The following is a 16383-nucleotide window of genomic DNA, read 5'->3' on the forward strand; positions in this document are numbered from 1 at the left end:
GCAGTGTGGAGGAAACATTTACCAGAAAAGTGTGATGGATTAGGGACAAGAAATTTGCACAGAACTGCTGAGTGTCAGAAAATGAAAACTAAAGAAGGGTCTCAAGACATAATCCTTCTCAGGAACTTTAACTTCTTATGCTTACTTGGCAAAGTAGTCGGCTAGGCTCTCTGTCTAGGATAGGTAAAGAGGCAAACACCTCCAGAGAGTGATGTATCTTTGCTGTCAGCTGTCTTTGTTACAAAGAGTGTCTAGATGAGTTGCTCAGAAATAGATAACTAAATGTCTGAAAGTCTGTTAAGTAAGATGTTGTACCTTCCATGATGCTGAAAAATATGACAGATAATTAGGTTCCTAAGAAAGTTGTGAGAACCTTGAAGACCCTCAATTTTATTGTATATGGTACAGCCCCAACTCTACTTTTCCATGATGATGCTGTGAAGTTGTATTGCTTCTTGGAAGGGTTTTTTATGGAGTTAAAATTCTTCCTGGAGTTCCTTACCATATAGTAAGCACATGCCCAATAATGCAGTCTGATTAGAGGATGCAGTTTATGCATTATAATACACTTCAGTCGGCCAAAAAGTGGGGCAGAGTCATGGGGCAACTGTGGTCTTGGACTACCTGCACAGAGAAAAGTGGATCTTGGACAAACAAAGGTTAGGAAAATGTTTTGAAATACATTAGCATCCTTTGAGGTTATAGAGGAAGAAGTTCGAATACATGCAAAATAAAATTGTAGAACTGGAACTATGTTTAAATTAAAACATTGTGTCCTAGAAACTTGGCTAAAATCGGCAAAGGGAGCTGGCTATAAAAACACCGTTATCAGGATGAGGAAGGTAGGAGAGACAGGCCTGTAATAAAATTGGTGTGGGAGGAAGAACATGTGTTCAACAAAAACATGCTTTGATGACACAGCTTTGTTATTTTAATGAAATTTGGGTTTAAATGGAAGAATGGGTTAAACAGTTATAGGAAGCATAGATGAAACCTCTGGAGCATGAGAAGACAGAACAGAAATGCCTCTTTAGAATCTGAGAGGGCCAAGGGTAGCACAGGGTGGTCACAAAAGTGTTGACTGTAGATTTGAGTGAGTGGCTGGGTGTTGATGATACTGAGCAAGCTGAACTGAGATGTAACAAGCTATTCAGGCTTTATTTCCCTGCTCCATATTAGCTTATCAAATATATTCAATAGCTAGTGTGTCCTTGTTTTTCTTCAGTGAGTGAGAAGGAAGGTTAGCTCAGAGAGCAATTTCAAATGCACCACAAGGTGGTATAACCCTAAAACTCCTAGAAGTTGCATATCAGTTTTACCATTTGTTCTAACTGGAGTTTATACTTCTGTTACATGTTTTTGTAATAGCTTGTTCTGATTTTTGGGCTATGACTTCCTGTCCATTTCTCTCAGGACTTTGATTTTTGTATTTCATTCTGTTTTCAGCTGTGTGTTTATTACATGATTGCTATAATCTTGAAATTACTTTTGCATGTAGTTTTACTTTCCTTTTTAAAGAATTATTATTTTAGTGAATAATGTGATATTTAAACCTTCTCCTGCAAAACATCAGCTCCATGACATGAGCCGGAGGAAACAGAGACTACACTAGTATAAGGAACCAGGGCACAGAAGATGAGTAGTGAGGACAGAGCAGCATACTTAGCCTCCCTCCCCTAAAGATGATTCTTAAATGTTTGCTCGCTTTTTGTCTTGTGTTGGACCCGTAACAGTAGTAGAAATGATCTGCTGGGCAAAATCATGAAAAGTATCTCCTCCCTATCACAGCAGCATGCAGCTGCTTGATGATACATGAGGATAATTATATAAATAATTACATAAAGCAGTTGTGCTGTAGAATACATAAGGTGTGTGTAAGTCTGAGTGTATTTGTGTCTCTTACATTTAAAATGAAAAATATAGAAGCTAAAAAGTTACATAAGTTTTATGCCTGTTATATAGGCTTTATGGATTATTTATTACTTCTTTTACTGAAAATAACTTAGGTGATTTTGTTTTAATGGGTGTAAAGGTAGAGAGCATTTTTGCTGAGCAGCCCATACCGTTTTTACTTCAGGAATGGTGGGTTGTGGCGATGGTCCATGACCTCCTCTTCCCAGTAATGGTGAAGATATTGGTCACTCAGATTCTGTTTTAGGGAGGAAACTGAAGACAGGTGTGAGCGCCCTGCTCCTGCCTGTGTTCGTGATTGTAGACTAAGAAGAGGTCTACCAGGTATGGTAGACAATACTGGTTGGAGTGATTCTGATCATGGACATCTTTGTAGTGCAGGACAGGACTGAAAACGGAGCCTTGAAGTAGTTACTTTGTGGCAGTTTTTTCCGAGAGTTTTCTATTTGCTTACCTTTACAAAATGTTCAGCACTGCATATCTCTATATAGTGAATTTGAGCTGCTTGACCATAAACTCACATTTCTTAGTTATCTGTCACAGATCCTTTAGAAATAATCCGTCAACCACAGTCTGGAAATCACTGCTAAGGGGTATCAAGAGGTCACAGTGCTGGTATTAACCCTGATTGTCACACTGAAGGCAGAAGGAACCAAGATTTTACACATTAGATCAAAGATTGGAGGCTTTTTACTGCTCTAATTCCCATCATTTGTAACTGCTGCTTAGTTTTAAGAAGCAACATTGGAATAGAAAAGAAAAATACTACTTACAACCACTCAAAAACATACTCCTGTGACAAATTGTTAAACCTTGTGTAAGTTATTAAATAAATGTAACCCTGAGCACTGCATTTAAGTGAAGGTTAGGATGGTGAAGAGTATATATTTTGTTTCGCTTTAAAACGTATAAAGCTACTGAGATCTTGTGTGACACAACTTTTTTTTTTAATTTTCACAGCTCTGGGTAAAAGTTTCTAGCTGTACAGGTTTGCTCTATCATTAAAGTGATGTTTTAATGTGAGATTTTTTTAGTCCCATATGCCTTGTCATATTGCTAGAAAATAAGCAATGAATGTAACTAAAAGATGCGGTTTAATTGAAAATAGATTAAAAAATAGTATTTTAAAACTATTTTGTTGTATTTTTTAATATCTGAAAGCAAGGTTTATTGAAAAGTTGATAAAATTAACCATGTAAAGTCAAATGTGTAAACACAAAGTCCAATGTAAGACCATCAATTTTGTTCTTGCATTTATAGTATCACCTGGTACACATTTGGGTAGACGCTGAGTAAATGAAGACTGAATTCTAATGTACACATGTGCACAATGCATGTACAACAAGGAATTATTTACTTTCTGGACTAATACTGCATTCACAGCTTTCTTCTGTAAAAACGTTAGCCCTAGAGGAGGGTGATTCGGGGCAGGAGGAGATGGTCAACACTTTTCGCAGTCAGGTTTTAAAGCACTGACCTGTTAAAGCACGGGAAGGCTCATGGTTACAGAATGTCTCCATAGCAGCAGCTCAACAGGCATCTACAGACCATTGAGAGAGTCTGCTGGTTTTCATTAAGTGTCAGTAACATGGGCATTTTAAACGTGGTGTCTTAGCTGCAGAAGCGTAAGTCCACTGTAAATTGTAGCCTTTTACATCAGCTCGCTCTTAGCTGTGAATGCAACTCTGAATAGTTACGCTGTGCCACTCTGTCTTGCACATACAGACAAGTCAGTGAATGATTAATGATCCCCTTCATCACTGGCCCTGCACGCTTCCCAACAATTAAACAATAAAAATGACTCTCCCTTTCTTCTGGACCAGAAAAAAGATGGCTTGACTGAAAAAGATTGCTTCACTGGTCTGTAGGGCTTGTTGGAGTGTTTTGGTTTGATAGATACATATGCACACATGTTTGTATGTACAAGAGAGAGAATATCTTACGTATTTGTGAAAAATATGAGGAAAGGTAAGCTGAAGAAATAGATTTCAGATTTGATTTTGAAGAGAGGTCTACATTCATTCTTTGAGGGGGGGATCAAAAGATCATACTTGGCTCCCATGAAGGTTTATCTCCTTCTCATGACCCTCCCTCTGATGACCATCAGTCATTGTGTTCTTGAAGCAGCGAATGCAGTACTCCTCAGGTCACATGTATGGAAGAGCAGCCAAAAATTGCAGTTAGGCTTTCAATTGTGGCAGTCCCCACTATCAGCATTCAGATCTTGAACTGGAATCAAGGAAGGCAAATGCTACAGAGCCTTCTCACAGCAGTTGGCAGTATTAAATAGACGGTCAGCTTCAGGGTTTTTAACGCGAGTTGGAGCTTTCACAGCATTTGGCTTCATTTATGGACACAGTGAGGAGCAAGAGAAGCTGGAAGGTCAGAAAAACAAGGATTCCCATGACCAGATCTGTGTTCAGTAAGATAGAGCACTAACTTCAGGCAAATCACAAATTAATGCCCTTTGAAAAATTTTTTTTCATTGCTGCAGGTTTTGGATATTGCATATGAAAATCCAATACATGTGAATAGTTCTTGTTCCATTTTTTCTTCCTTTTTAAATTTGTCAGGAGAACATTTCCAATGCACCACAGAAGATGTTTCATCATTTAAAATTTAGTTGTTTTCAGTTACCTACTGACAAAAAAAATCCTACTTATTCTTAAAGTAGATTTTAATGAACATTTTACTGACAGCTGGACAGGTTTACTCTGACTTTTTAAAAAAACAATCACTGTCTTGAGGCAATAATAGGAAATGTAAGCATAAATAATGCTTTCAGAAAAGTTTTGTGCAATTCACTATGGTGATTTTTGATGAAAGTATAATGCAGCTTTAAATAAAGTATTTATGACCGATGAGTGCTATAATACAGAATCACAGGGTTAGAAATGTTTTGGTATTTTCTGATGTCTTTATAAGCAGTTCTCATGCCAGTTTCTTTTGACTTCATCCAAAAATTTCTGGTGTGTATTTTGGAAGTCACACATGCTTCCCACAATACTAGATGGTTTGAAATAGTTTATAAGTAGCCAGAGTTAGTCAACGTGGGGAACAGCCTTTATTTTTCATTTAAGACAGTTCTGTATTTGGATCTCAGCTTTCCCTTTCTGATGATTTTTTTTTCTTTTCCTCACTGTGTAAAGTCAGTCAAAACAATTTCAGACCAGAACCTGACAGTTTTACCCATATTGACTAACAACATCCGATATTAACTCCTCTTCTTTCAACAGAACTGAATGATTAAAATGTTGTGTGATATGACCAAAGTTGTTGAGATCTATCTTATATAAAGTAATGTCAAATTGTCCATCAGCAAATTGGTATAATAGGGTTTTTTTTTCAGTAGAACCGGAGCTAGTGTTTTAGGTATGCCACCCAAAGCCAGGGATGACTTGGCCATTAGCCAGTTTCAAAAGTCAAGCTTTTTGCCAGGTTATAAGTCTCTGAGGTTTTCAATACCAATCACCTTTCGTAAATGCAGACAGAGTAAAGAGCACGTCAGCACTGGCCATGGTTATACTATTAGATTTTGTTGCACGATACCAATACGCTAAAATTTTTCTTGGGGTTATTTTTTTGTGGGTGTCCCTCCCACCTCGTGTGTTTACTCTGCAGTTGGCAACTTGCATGTTTTCGGATCCAGCCGTGTCTCATGAAGGTGTTTCTAAACAGAGAATGACTGGAGGAGTATCATGGTAAAGCTTGGACAGCTCATGTGTCAGGAATTATTGGCAGAGGAGTGTTCACATCCAAGTCGTAACAGTGCTTCCACCCTGTGATTAGGGAGGGTGTGGTTGATGTAGCAGAGCTGTGCTTCAGCCATAGGTACTCAGAAACTATTGCAGTTGAAGCTAGTACCATGGAAAGAATACTGTGCAAACTTCTCTTTTTCGTTGGTTCAATTTTTGCATTAAAAATTGGACTCATGGTCAGGATTATGTTATGCAAAAAAAAACCAACCCAAAAAACCCAAGTACAGTATCATACTATTTCATGACCGTATGCAAAAAACAAGATAAAAGAAAAATCTTGAAGAATTTCTGGTTGCATTGTGTGCTCTTTTTAGAACAGAGATAAAAAAGGAACGGACAGCTGTGGCATTTTTTCAGTGCAAGGTGGCAGGAGAAAAAGGTTCCTGCTCCACCCTGCTGCCCTGCTGGTTAAAGTAAGTGGAGGTATTGTGCCAGCTCTTCTGGCTATTCTGGATGAGCAGAGAAGTTTAAGATTTGGGACAATACTGAAACCTTCACAGGGTGGGGGGAATATATTAAAGACTTTTGGCCAGATTTATTCTCGACTCTCCTTAGATGTACTTCCTAAGAGGCTCAGAATTCAGATGGCACTTCTCATTCATCCCCAGACCAACAGACATATACTTGGGATATGCAGACCATGTTTCTTTCCAACAGGTTTTACAGCAGTAGTTTAAAATCAAAGATATAAGGCATTCCAGATGCTCTGTTCGTGTGTGGCAGCTGTCTTTGTGCTATGCAGAACAGCCGTTGATGCTGTAGTGTGAGTCCGTGTTATTTAAAAGTCATATTGGGAATATAATTTAAAACATGTACTTCATTTGGAGCACTCAGCACCTGTGTATAAATGCTACTTCAACTAATGTTTCTTTCTTCTCAGTTCCTGCAGAACCTTTATTGTGCAAGTTTGCCGATGGAGGACAGAAAAAGAGACAGAATCAGAATAAATATATACAGAATGGAAGAGCATGGCACAGAGAAGGCGAGGTGAGACTTGTAAGTCCTCCCTTCAAGCTTTAGTGTGGGTGTACAATAATGAATAGTTACGAAAATGATAGGCATTGAGACTTCTTGGCTTGGCTCTTTGGCATATTAAAAATGTGCAAGCAACTCTTACCTGACAGTTTGCAACTCTGTGAAATACTTAACTGTATCTTTCTTAAGAGGAAAAAAGACAAAATGCAAAACACAAAATCCTGCCTCATTCATGTGAACAGTAAAAGCTCCTTGAACTTAGTCAGGAATACGCCTGAGATATTTCTCATATTATAAAACTACCTGAACCATAACTTTATTTACATGTAGTAAATAATCCTTTGAGTTATGCAGCACTGAAATGCACATCATTTTCATAACGTTGCAATGTTATACTAATGCAGTGCAGCATTAATTTTTTTTAGTCACAGCTTTTTGAATCTTTAATGTTCAAGATAATAGTTTTGTAGGCTTACTGTGGTTGGCAAGCCTAGACACCTCATTTAGATGAGAGAAGAAAATTTGAATGTGTCTTCTGAAAAACAGCACTCCCCATTCATTCTTACAGTTAATATATTGTAGGCAACACCCTAACAGAATCATCTTCATGCTCTGCCTCTCCAACATACACATGTTCTCTTAGCCAGGTATTTCATAGATTGCATTTTGTTCCTCATAATGGGGACTTGGAAACGTGTGTTCATAGCCAGTATTGGTGACTCTTTTCACTATATAATTACTTCTGTCAATTAACCTTTCCCTAACTTATAGTAATAAAGTATTTCAATACAGATTTTCATTTAAAAATAATACAACTAAAGAAAGAGTAAGAGAAATTTACAATCCAAATGAATTTTGCCAACTCTTTCTTTGCACTTTTTTTTTTTTTAAAGGCTGGAATGACACTCACATATGATCCAACCACAGCTGCTTTGCAAAATGGGTATGTTAAATAATGGCACACTAAGAAAAAAATGTTTACATTATGAAAGATGCATGGAACTGACATTTAATAAATATTTCTGCATTTTTTAGATTTTATCCATCACCCTACAGTATTACAGCAAACAGAATGATCACTCAGACATCTATTACGCCATATATTGCTTCTCCGGTTTCCACATACCAGGTCTGTATTTAGAACTTAGTAGCTGAAATGGTTCATCGGAGCTTATGTTTATTTATCAATGGCTACATCTGGTTTTATGAATTCTCCAATAATGTTTCATTTTAATGAAGTGGCCTCTTCATGCTGAACAGCATGAAAATGACAGCCTTAAAAACTAAGAGTGTGTTTGTTTCGGGAAGCACAGCAATTAAATAAGTGGTGTCTTGCAAAACAGTCTCTAGCTTGTGCTGATGGCTAAGTTATTTGTAACCACTTCTGCATTTCATGTATCATTTTTCATTTTCCCACAGTCAAGTTCTTTTAATGTCAATAATATATCTTTAAAATTATTATTCTTTATTTAAAACCCTCTTGACACAATGAAATTCTGTTTCAAAGCTCTTTCTCCATGCTTTTTGAACTTTTCTCCAGATTGTTTCAGGGCAGGGGGGAAGCTCAACAATATTGTGTTATGTAGTTGTACTAAGAAGGACGCAAAAACTTGCTTGACATTAGAGAAGGAAATTTGAAAAAGAGTTCAAATTACATTGGCATTCAAATTCAGTGTTTTTGCATTAGGAATAAAGCATTTAATAGTCTAGAACAGTGTTTCTAACCCAAAAGTTACTTTATTTTGAACAATAAATTAAAACATGAATCATGCAGGTTTTTTTGTTTTTAGAGCCCAGTCCAAAGCTTCCTGAAAAGGAATTTTGATAGGTGTCATCTTGAGTCCCCACTAAAGGTTATTGACAAACCATTCAACGTGCTGCGAAATGATGTGGAACAGTTTTTGTACTTTGAAATAAATCTCTTAGGAATGCTCAGTTTTAGGGCATCATACGTTTCGGTTTACAAACAACTTGCATTTAATGCAACTAGTATGGCAGTCTCAGATGTATGCACTATAATTACTACTTGAGATGTGGCAATTATCTCAGCGTAAGCTAAATGATCATCTCTTTTGGCATTTTACTGTTTAACACATAGATGAAGTAAACATCGGTGATTCGGGTCATAAATAACCCAAAGTAAATTTGGAAAATTCTTACCTCTGTATGTCAGGGAAAGGAGAAGAGGCTGTTTGCTTTTTAGTGAGAGAGACGTGCTGAGTTTTCTAGCCTACTGTGGGTGAAAATGAATACAGAAGGCTATGTAGAAAGCATAGGGAAGGCTAACAGAGCATTCCCTCGCAGAAATTTCCATGTACCCTCCCATTCCAGGTGAGAAGAATGAGGAAGAATTGTCTAATATTAGTTTGGAGGTCTAACACCTTCTTGCACAAAGAAAGCATTATATAGGAGTTAAAACACTGTACTCTGGAGTAAAGGGCAGCTGGAATAATTTTGTATTAATTTCAGAGGTGACTTATGCAATACAGTGTTTGCTCTTGGCAGACAGTGCTACTACTCTGTTTTTCAGTATATTGGATCATTCCGCTCTGTACAGCAATACCTCAAAAATTACAAGTTCCTACCCAGAAAAATATTCCAGTAAATTAGCTGCTATTCTTTATTAAAATATAAATTATTTATCAATATAAGACTTTCAGATATTCAGAATCCAAGTAAAAGTTGGAAGTTGGCATGGAAACATACTTAGGAATATAGTAACATTTTTCTGGGCTTATTGAGATAGGCAGACCACAAAATTACATGTTTCCAGGAATGTTGTTACCAGGATTTCAATATATGTGGCATGGAGCTTAAATTATTGTGGATGGAGTTATTAACATCATTATGCTTAAAGTGCTACAGTAATAGGAGTTGAAAATTAAATTGAAGTATTCTGTACTGGAGAGGAAGGAGGTTCTTGGCCAGAAGAGTTTCACAATTTGGATATTTGTCACATCTTCATTACTGATCCCTTCTCACTGAAACCTGCAGCGTTCTGTCATCTGCACAACAGGACATATCACAAGAGCATGATTTATTTATTTTTTCTTTGAGGCATGGTATAACCTGTTCCTAGATTTATTCTTATTAAAGGTAAACAAATTTAATAAAGTTTTGGCTAGAGTTTGTTTCTGCAACTCCTGTATACCTAAATGACAGTACAAAGCCAGTTACTATCTTAGTATGAGTAGATTAGCCAAAGCTTTAGTCAGGCTGTACCAGTATTTTTGCCAATAAGGTTTTGCCTGAGGAAAGGGAGGGTTCAAGTGTTTTCCATTTGTTAATTCCTGTTTGCTCCTTTTCTGATTGAAAAAGAGAAAAAGAAATATTACTCTGACTTGAAAGTCAGTAGCAAAAGGAGGGAAGAAATATTTCTATTTTGCACAAAGTACCTCACCTGGATTTTTTTCAGGACTGTTTACCTGTCCTGTTCACAGGACTCTGAGAATGATGGTAGAGGTGTTTAAGGGACTTTAAATGTCCGGCAGCAGCAGTGAGTCAGTTCTGTATGTGCGGTACAGGTCAGAATCCTCCCTTATCCTATACACCTACAGGAGGTGGGGAGAAAATGTTTTCATTCTTTTAATATTTCTTGCAGCACACTTTTACAAAGAGCTGATGCAACCAGCTCTTTTTAACTAGGGTAACCAGATAACCTATGAGTTTACCTTTTAATCTTTTTACTTTACCTTGTCATGCAAAGTTAGGCATCCTACCTCAGTTTAAGTATTTGGATAGTCAGTGTTTTTGGAGAGAAAACATGCTAGTTGCAAGAGCAGGAACGGTCGCAACCTTCTGCTCTTCCTATGCTTTGGGAATCATGTACTGCAATGCCTTGGAGAAGAAAATTCTCCTAAATCTTCCCCTTGTTCCTGGAACAAGATTCCAGCAGAATTCTTGGTTTCTTTTTCCCTTGTGAAAATTCTATAATTTATTTTATTCCAGTCACACTAGAAGGCAAATGACACTATACCTTCTGAGATTCCAGTTTTCCTCAAAGGATTTTCAAAGGCAGAAGGAGATGCCTCCTTTTTCAACACAGCAGAAATCTGTCATGCATCTGTTTGAACTCTTTCAGTGTACTCAGACCTGACCTAAAAACATAGTGTACTGTTCTTGAAGGTATATGTGATATATTGTCTCCAAATCTCATTTCTGATTTACAGGTAAATACCCTTTTCACAAAAATCAATGTTGCTTCACAGAGTGAAGTAATTGCATTTAAAAGTGAATAAATAAGGAGTGTGCTTGTAAACATGATTTATTAAGGTATTACTATATCTCAGTTGGAGTATTCAGGACAAGAATGACAAAAATGAAAAATAAAATACTGATTTTGTTCTAGGTTCAGAGTCCTTCTTGGATGCAGCCTCAACCATATATAATGCAGCACCCAGTAAGTTTTTATTCTTCTCCATTGTTGTGTTACTGATTGTATAAACACTTCACAAACTTTAAACAACAGGAAATAGGCCAGTTCCTGCCCAATTACTTCCAGAGTTTTGACAATTACATCATGATTAAATCATGGATCAAAATTTAAAAAAGAAACAAAGATAGTAACCTGAATTGGGGCCTTATTTTATTAGGGAAAAAAGAAAGCTGCCTTCAGGGTATCGAGGTGATGAGGACAGTTACCTTAGTTACCCAGTCAGCATCCTGAGGAAACTTTTTTTCTTTTTTTTTACCTCCCTCTTTATTTATTTTATTGAAATGAAAAGCTCTTTGCAAACACCAATGTTTTACATACTGTTTACCCATCAGGGGCTGGAACTGAAGACCCAAGGTTTTAGAATGGACCTAGAATAGTTCAGACTGGGTAATTTGTGAAAGACAGATGTATGTAGTGATATAAATGACATTACGGGCACTGACTTGAGAAAACCTGCATAGCTTGTTCTGGCTTCTCTGCTCATTAGTAATGCTAGTCTCCCTACACTTCTGGCTGTGGCATCTGTACCAGACTGTCAGGCATTCTAATCTATACTCTCCCATGATATTTTGCTTCTTATCTGTGTCATTTACCAATTAAGTACCATTATATCTGAGACTTACTAGGTTTCTTGAGATCAGCATTACAAATAATAACAAGTGCTTTAATATATGGGCTCCTATAGTTAACAAACAAGTCTGTTTCCAGATATAGAAAGGATATTGTCTTGACTTTAATTAACCTCTCCATGCAGATTATAGAATGTAAATCTTCCTGGCAGAACATTTTCTTCTTGTGCATGCAGAGAAGGTGATACTGAAAACGCTCTCACACACTTAATTGTTGTTGTATATGTTTTTCAATGTTAAACACACACACACTACAGGTTTTAACTTTTCTTTCTGTCGACACAGGCTTTCGTAAAAAATCATCTTGCAAATCATGCTGTGAAGGACACAGGTTGATACGTTACAATGCTATAAGGTGCATTAGTTTCACAGGTGTACAAGATGAGATTTCACAGCTGAAAAAGAGCCTCTAGATTCCTGACTTAAGTTCAGTTTTGACCTGTGTGAAGACTTGTGCTGTCTTCCTCATTTGCTTTGCAGAGAAGCCTGCAGTCTGCAGACAGGAAATTCTTTTAGTGTTTGATGTGCCTGTGACTCATTTCATCTACGCTGATCACATGGTTGTTTTTCCAACTATATTCTGTATGGGTTTTTTCTTTTCTTTTTAAGGATTATTTATTGATCCAAAATACTGGCTTTTAGTACACTGCAATTATTTCTGTTAGTTTTGAGCTTCCATCAATTTTAGTCAACACTTCTGCAAGCATAAGTCATACAAAGTATTTGGAAAAGAAAAGGGGTTTTGTAGAACATGGTTGGTAAAATGAAATTTGTTGATAACCTTCCATTTCAGATAACATAAAAAACCTTACAAGTGTGCCCTCCATATTTAGCAATCTGAAGTGTTTAAACATTTGATATATACTTTTAATGAAGTTAACAGAATGGTACAGGAGTAGTAGAAGGGTCATCACAGTAGCCAGCATTTAGACAAAGAATCAGCATTGCTACCCATTCTTCTAAAATCTGTGTGCTAATGAAACCAGCCATTAGGTAGGGCAGCTGTCTTGGGTGTGAACATCACATGTGACAGGTAGAATTCTCCTAAGACAAATGTTCCTCCAAAGCTTCCATTCCTAAAGGTGAGATAAAAGTTTCTTCCTGAAGCCTGAAATTCCAAAGCTTAAGGAAGTGAATCTATACCTGGTAACATGTGCAGGTTTTTGCTTTAAAATTGGCATTTGGTTCAACTCATGGTTTATGAAGTGTCTTCAGCAGGTGTCTTAAGTGCATTGTATGTCAGCATGTTCAGTAGGAGGTCGGTGCAGTTCTTACCCCGTTACCAAACTGTGCAAAATGCATCTGCTCGAGCAGAATATTCAGAATGCCCCAGACCTGCTTCCTGAGTCAGTGCCTGGGATCGAGGAGGGGTTTTGTGGTGTATCGCTCAGAAGGACAGCCCATACTTAGGCTCTTGAATCAAAAATGTAATTAAAATCTGAGTGTTGCCGCAACCATTTCTTTCTTTCTGTTTTAATAGGGTGCTGTACTGACTCCCTCCATGGACCACACCATGTCACTACAGCCTGCATCAATGATAAGCCCTCTGACACAGCAGATGAGTCATCTTTCATTAGGCAGTACTGGAACAGTATGTAGCAATTTAATACAAAATAGAACTTACACAAGTAGAAAAAACTGTGTGTAGATCACAGTACGCATGTGCAGCTTGCAGGGAGAAAATAAGTAATCCTTTAAGTAGTCTTTCATCCAATAAAATATTAAAACCTATCTCTTTTTAAATCATACTCAGAAGTTTTATTCAGTCTGTTAGCTGATCAGAAATTGGAAATGAGTAAATAAAAATAGATCAAAGTAAATGAAAGGAACCCAGGAGGTAACTCCAGAGTTGTATTGAAAAAGAAAAAATAGTTGTTTTAACTCTTCAGGAGATCAGAGTTGCAGAAAATTATACAAAGTGTGGAACAGAAACTAAACCAGAAGACATGCAAGCTGGCTTCTAAATGGAAATACTCTTCTTCCCTGAGCAAATAGAAATAAAAGAAAGAAAAGGTGACGATTGAGATTTACAGAGAAGTAAATCCCATTACCTAGTCTTTGAAGTCTAAATTTGAGTTTTGTCGAAACAGGTATCTCACTTTTCAAAAAAGACTATTGATTTCAGACACAAATGTCTTTCCCTCATATACATTGCTTTAGGGAAACAGTCACTATCTATTAAACAATATCATGATAGATATTTTGAGTACTCTTGAATTTACATTGGGCTTTAACTCAATTTAACGGACTCTCTGTCTTTCTAGTACATGCCAGCCACAACAGCTATGCAAGGAGCCTACATACCCCAATATACACATGTTCAGACAGCAGCGGTTCCTGTTGAGGTCAGTATATTTTATAAAAGACCAGAGGTAAGAGACATGAATAGGATATTAGATATTTTTTTCCTAGGAAAACCACTTTTTAAAGCCTAACATTGTAACTGTGAATTTTCTGTGGATACAAAGTATATTAAAACTATAAAGTGTCATTATTGTAAACTAATATAACTAGTACTATAACAAAGAATGACATGTAGTTGTAGCACTACAGTACTTGGAGCGCTTGGAGCAGTCTTCATAAGAGTGTAGCTCAGGTGAACTTTGTGGTTTTTGAAACCTAACTTCTAATAGGAACAAGTTGGTCTTTCATTTAGTTCTCCTGTGAGCAAAGTTCTCTGCAAACAGACCATGATTGTAACTTTTTGAAGAGGATCCCAATTTTACCCTGGCGTCTCAGGATACCATGCACATTTGCCTAATAAACCCCTCTACAAGTCCAGTTGAAGAGCATAACTAAATGGTAGACAATAGTTTGTCTGCTGTTTTGACTTACCTTACACCCTTTCATAGATCAGTATTTCCTTAACAGAGGAGCTGGACAAGGTATGCTGCAGCTCTTGTGTGCAGAATGAGTGCGAGACAGGCTCTGGAAGAGACTGTAGGAAAAAACATTTCGTTTCAAAGTCTGTTTGTCCAGAAACTCCAGAAATTGTTTGGTCCAGTTCATGCATCTGCCCGTGTGGGTTGGAAAAGGAATTTAGTAATTAGCTGATTGCACTGTCGGTCAGAGCACCGTCAGCTGAATGAATTCCTTGGTTTCTGGGCAGGCTGCATGTGAAGTCCCAGCTACAATTCTTTGTGCTGCAGTAGTGCCAGTCGCAGCATGGTACTCAAATTGATAGTGTTTGTACATGTGGTCAGTAGATCTTGTTCTTCTCCCTGCCCCTCAAAAGGACAGGGGCAGAATGCTCTTCTGCATTTGCAGGTAGAAAATACACTAGCAGTTATTTGCTCACTCTGCATATTTATTTCTATAATGTCAAAGGTTTGTGGTTTTTTTCAGTTGTCATCAAAGTAGCTGAGGAAATACAAGGTTTTATTTCTCTGTTTGCTGAAATTTAAATCATTGCAAAGTTAACACCTCAAGTTTGGAATACCCCACTTGAGAAACGTTAGAAAGACTTCAGATTTGAAGACTGTTAATTGCATGGGTCACACGGAAACACAGATTGCAGATAATGCTGCCTGATTTTGTGTCTCACATCTTGTCTTAATTTTTGTTTTCAGGAAGCCAGTGGTCAACAGCAGGTTACGGTAGAGACGTCCAGTGACCATTCTCCATATACGTATCAGCAAAATAAGTAACTGTGAGGTAGGGTTCATCCTGTCACATGAAAGATGTGAATTCAAAGATGTTTTATTTCATAACTTACAGTACTCTGTATTGAAAATTTTTTTATGTCCTATAAATATAACACTGATAATATCTGGGGACAGACAGTGAAGTTAATTTGAACTTGGCCAGGAAAGGAAGCACAGGTTCCAAAAGTGAGTTAATGAATTATGAGTAATAGTGTTTTAATGATTTCTCTATAGCATAACTGGATTATGTTGGATTTTAATTTGTTCATCTTGGCAGCATGCTGTATACAAGAATAACAATGAATTAGTGCAAAAATATGAGAATCACAATGGTAAAGGGAGCTGTATTTATAGGTATAATATCCTCTAGTTTTGTGGTACATGTAAGATTTGGAAGCAGCTTTGCAACCGACTTACAGACCACAGGCAGGGGGGTGGTCTGGTAGGAATCCTTGCTGACCTTTTCCCCTGAAAACTTGCCTGCTCATCTTTTTTTTGAGGAAAAAGCTATTTGGTCCAGAATTTTATCTATTAATTTTTAATCCGTGTCCTTGTTCAGCTCTAATTCCAGACTTCTACTTTCCTCCTTTAGGTTTCCTCCGGCTTTGCTTGCATGGCCTTTCTTTGCTAATGACTCATTAGCTTTACCTGAACTCCTTCCATGCAGAATTTTTGCTTTCTGTAGATTGCCATCCTTAAAATATTGTTTGCAGTAACCATTCCCTTTTCCATCCTCCATGTTTTATAATTCTGGAATTTAATTCTTCCTTTAACTCATCTTTTTCCGAGTGATTTGTAAGCCAGGTAACTTGACTAAATAATTTTCTTTATCAGATTTTGTAAGACCTCATACTGAAAAATTCCATTCAGCTGCAATAACATGCTAGAGGCCATCCTAAAAGGCTTTTTCTACAGCCCTAACAGCATTTATTAGATACTCAAAAATCATAATCGGTTATGTGCGAAGAATTCCTAATTGTGTCATATTCTCCCTAAAATGTATAGATCTACCAGTACACACATTTTGGCAT

General features: G+C 37.2%; 1 protein-coding gene across 4 annotated transcripts in view; it reads left to right on the top strand.

Annotated features, from left to right (window-relative positions):
• RBMS1 (RNA binding motif single stranded interacting protein 1) overlaps positions 1 to 16383 on the top strand; it is a 146396-nt gene that overhangs the window by 127453 nt on the left and 2560 nt on the right. For 3 of the 4 annotated variants that reach the window (XM_080399170.1, XM_080399169.1, XM_080399172.1), the window contains exons 7-13: positions 6550 to 6665; positions 7538 to 7587; positions 7680 to 7773; positions 10993 to 11043; positions 13189 to 13299; positions 13973 to 14053; positions 15278 to 15362. In XM_080399170.1, coding sequence (XP_080255296.1) covers positions 6550 to 6665; positions 7538 to 7587; positions 7680 to 7773; positions 10993 to 11043; positions 13189 to 13299; positions 13973 to 14053; positions 15278 to 15355 — 581 coding nt within the window. In that variant the 3' untranslated portion in view covers positions 15356 to 15362. The remainder of the gene's footprint in view (positions 1 to 6549; positions 6666 to 7537; positions 7588 to 7679; positions 7774 to 10992; positions 11044 to 13188; positions 13300 to 13972; positions 14054 to 15277; positions 15363 to 16383) is intronic. The other variant, XM_080399171.1, reaches the window with a different exon arrangement.

The sequence above is a fragment of the Falco punctatus genome (assembly GCF_963210335.1).
Source record: "Falco punctatus genome assembly, chromosome: 8".
NCBI classification, from domain to species: domain Eukaryota; kingdom Metazoa; phylum Chordata; class Aves; order Falconiformes; family Falconidae; genus Falco; species Falco punctatus.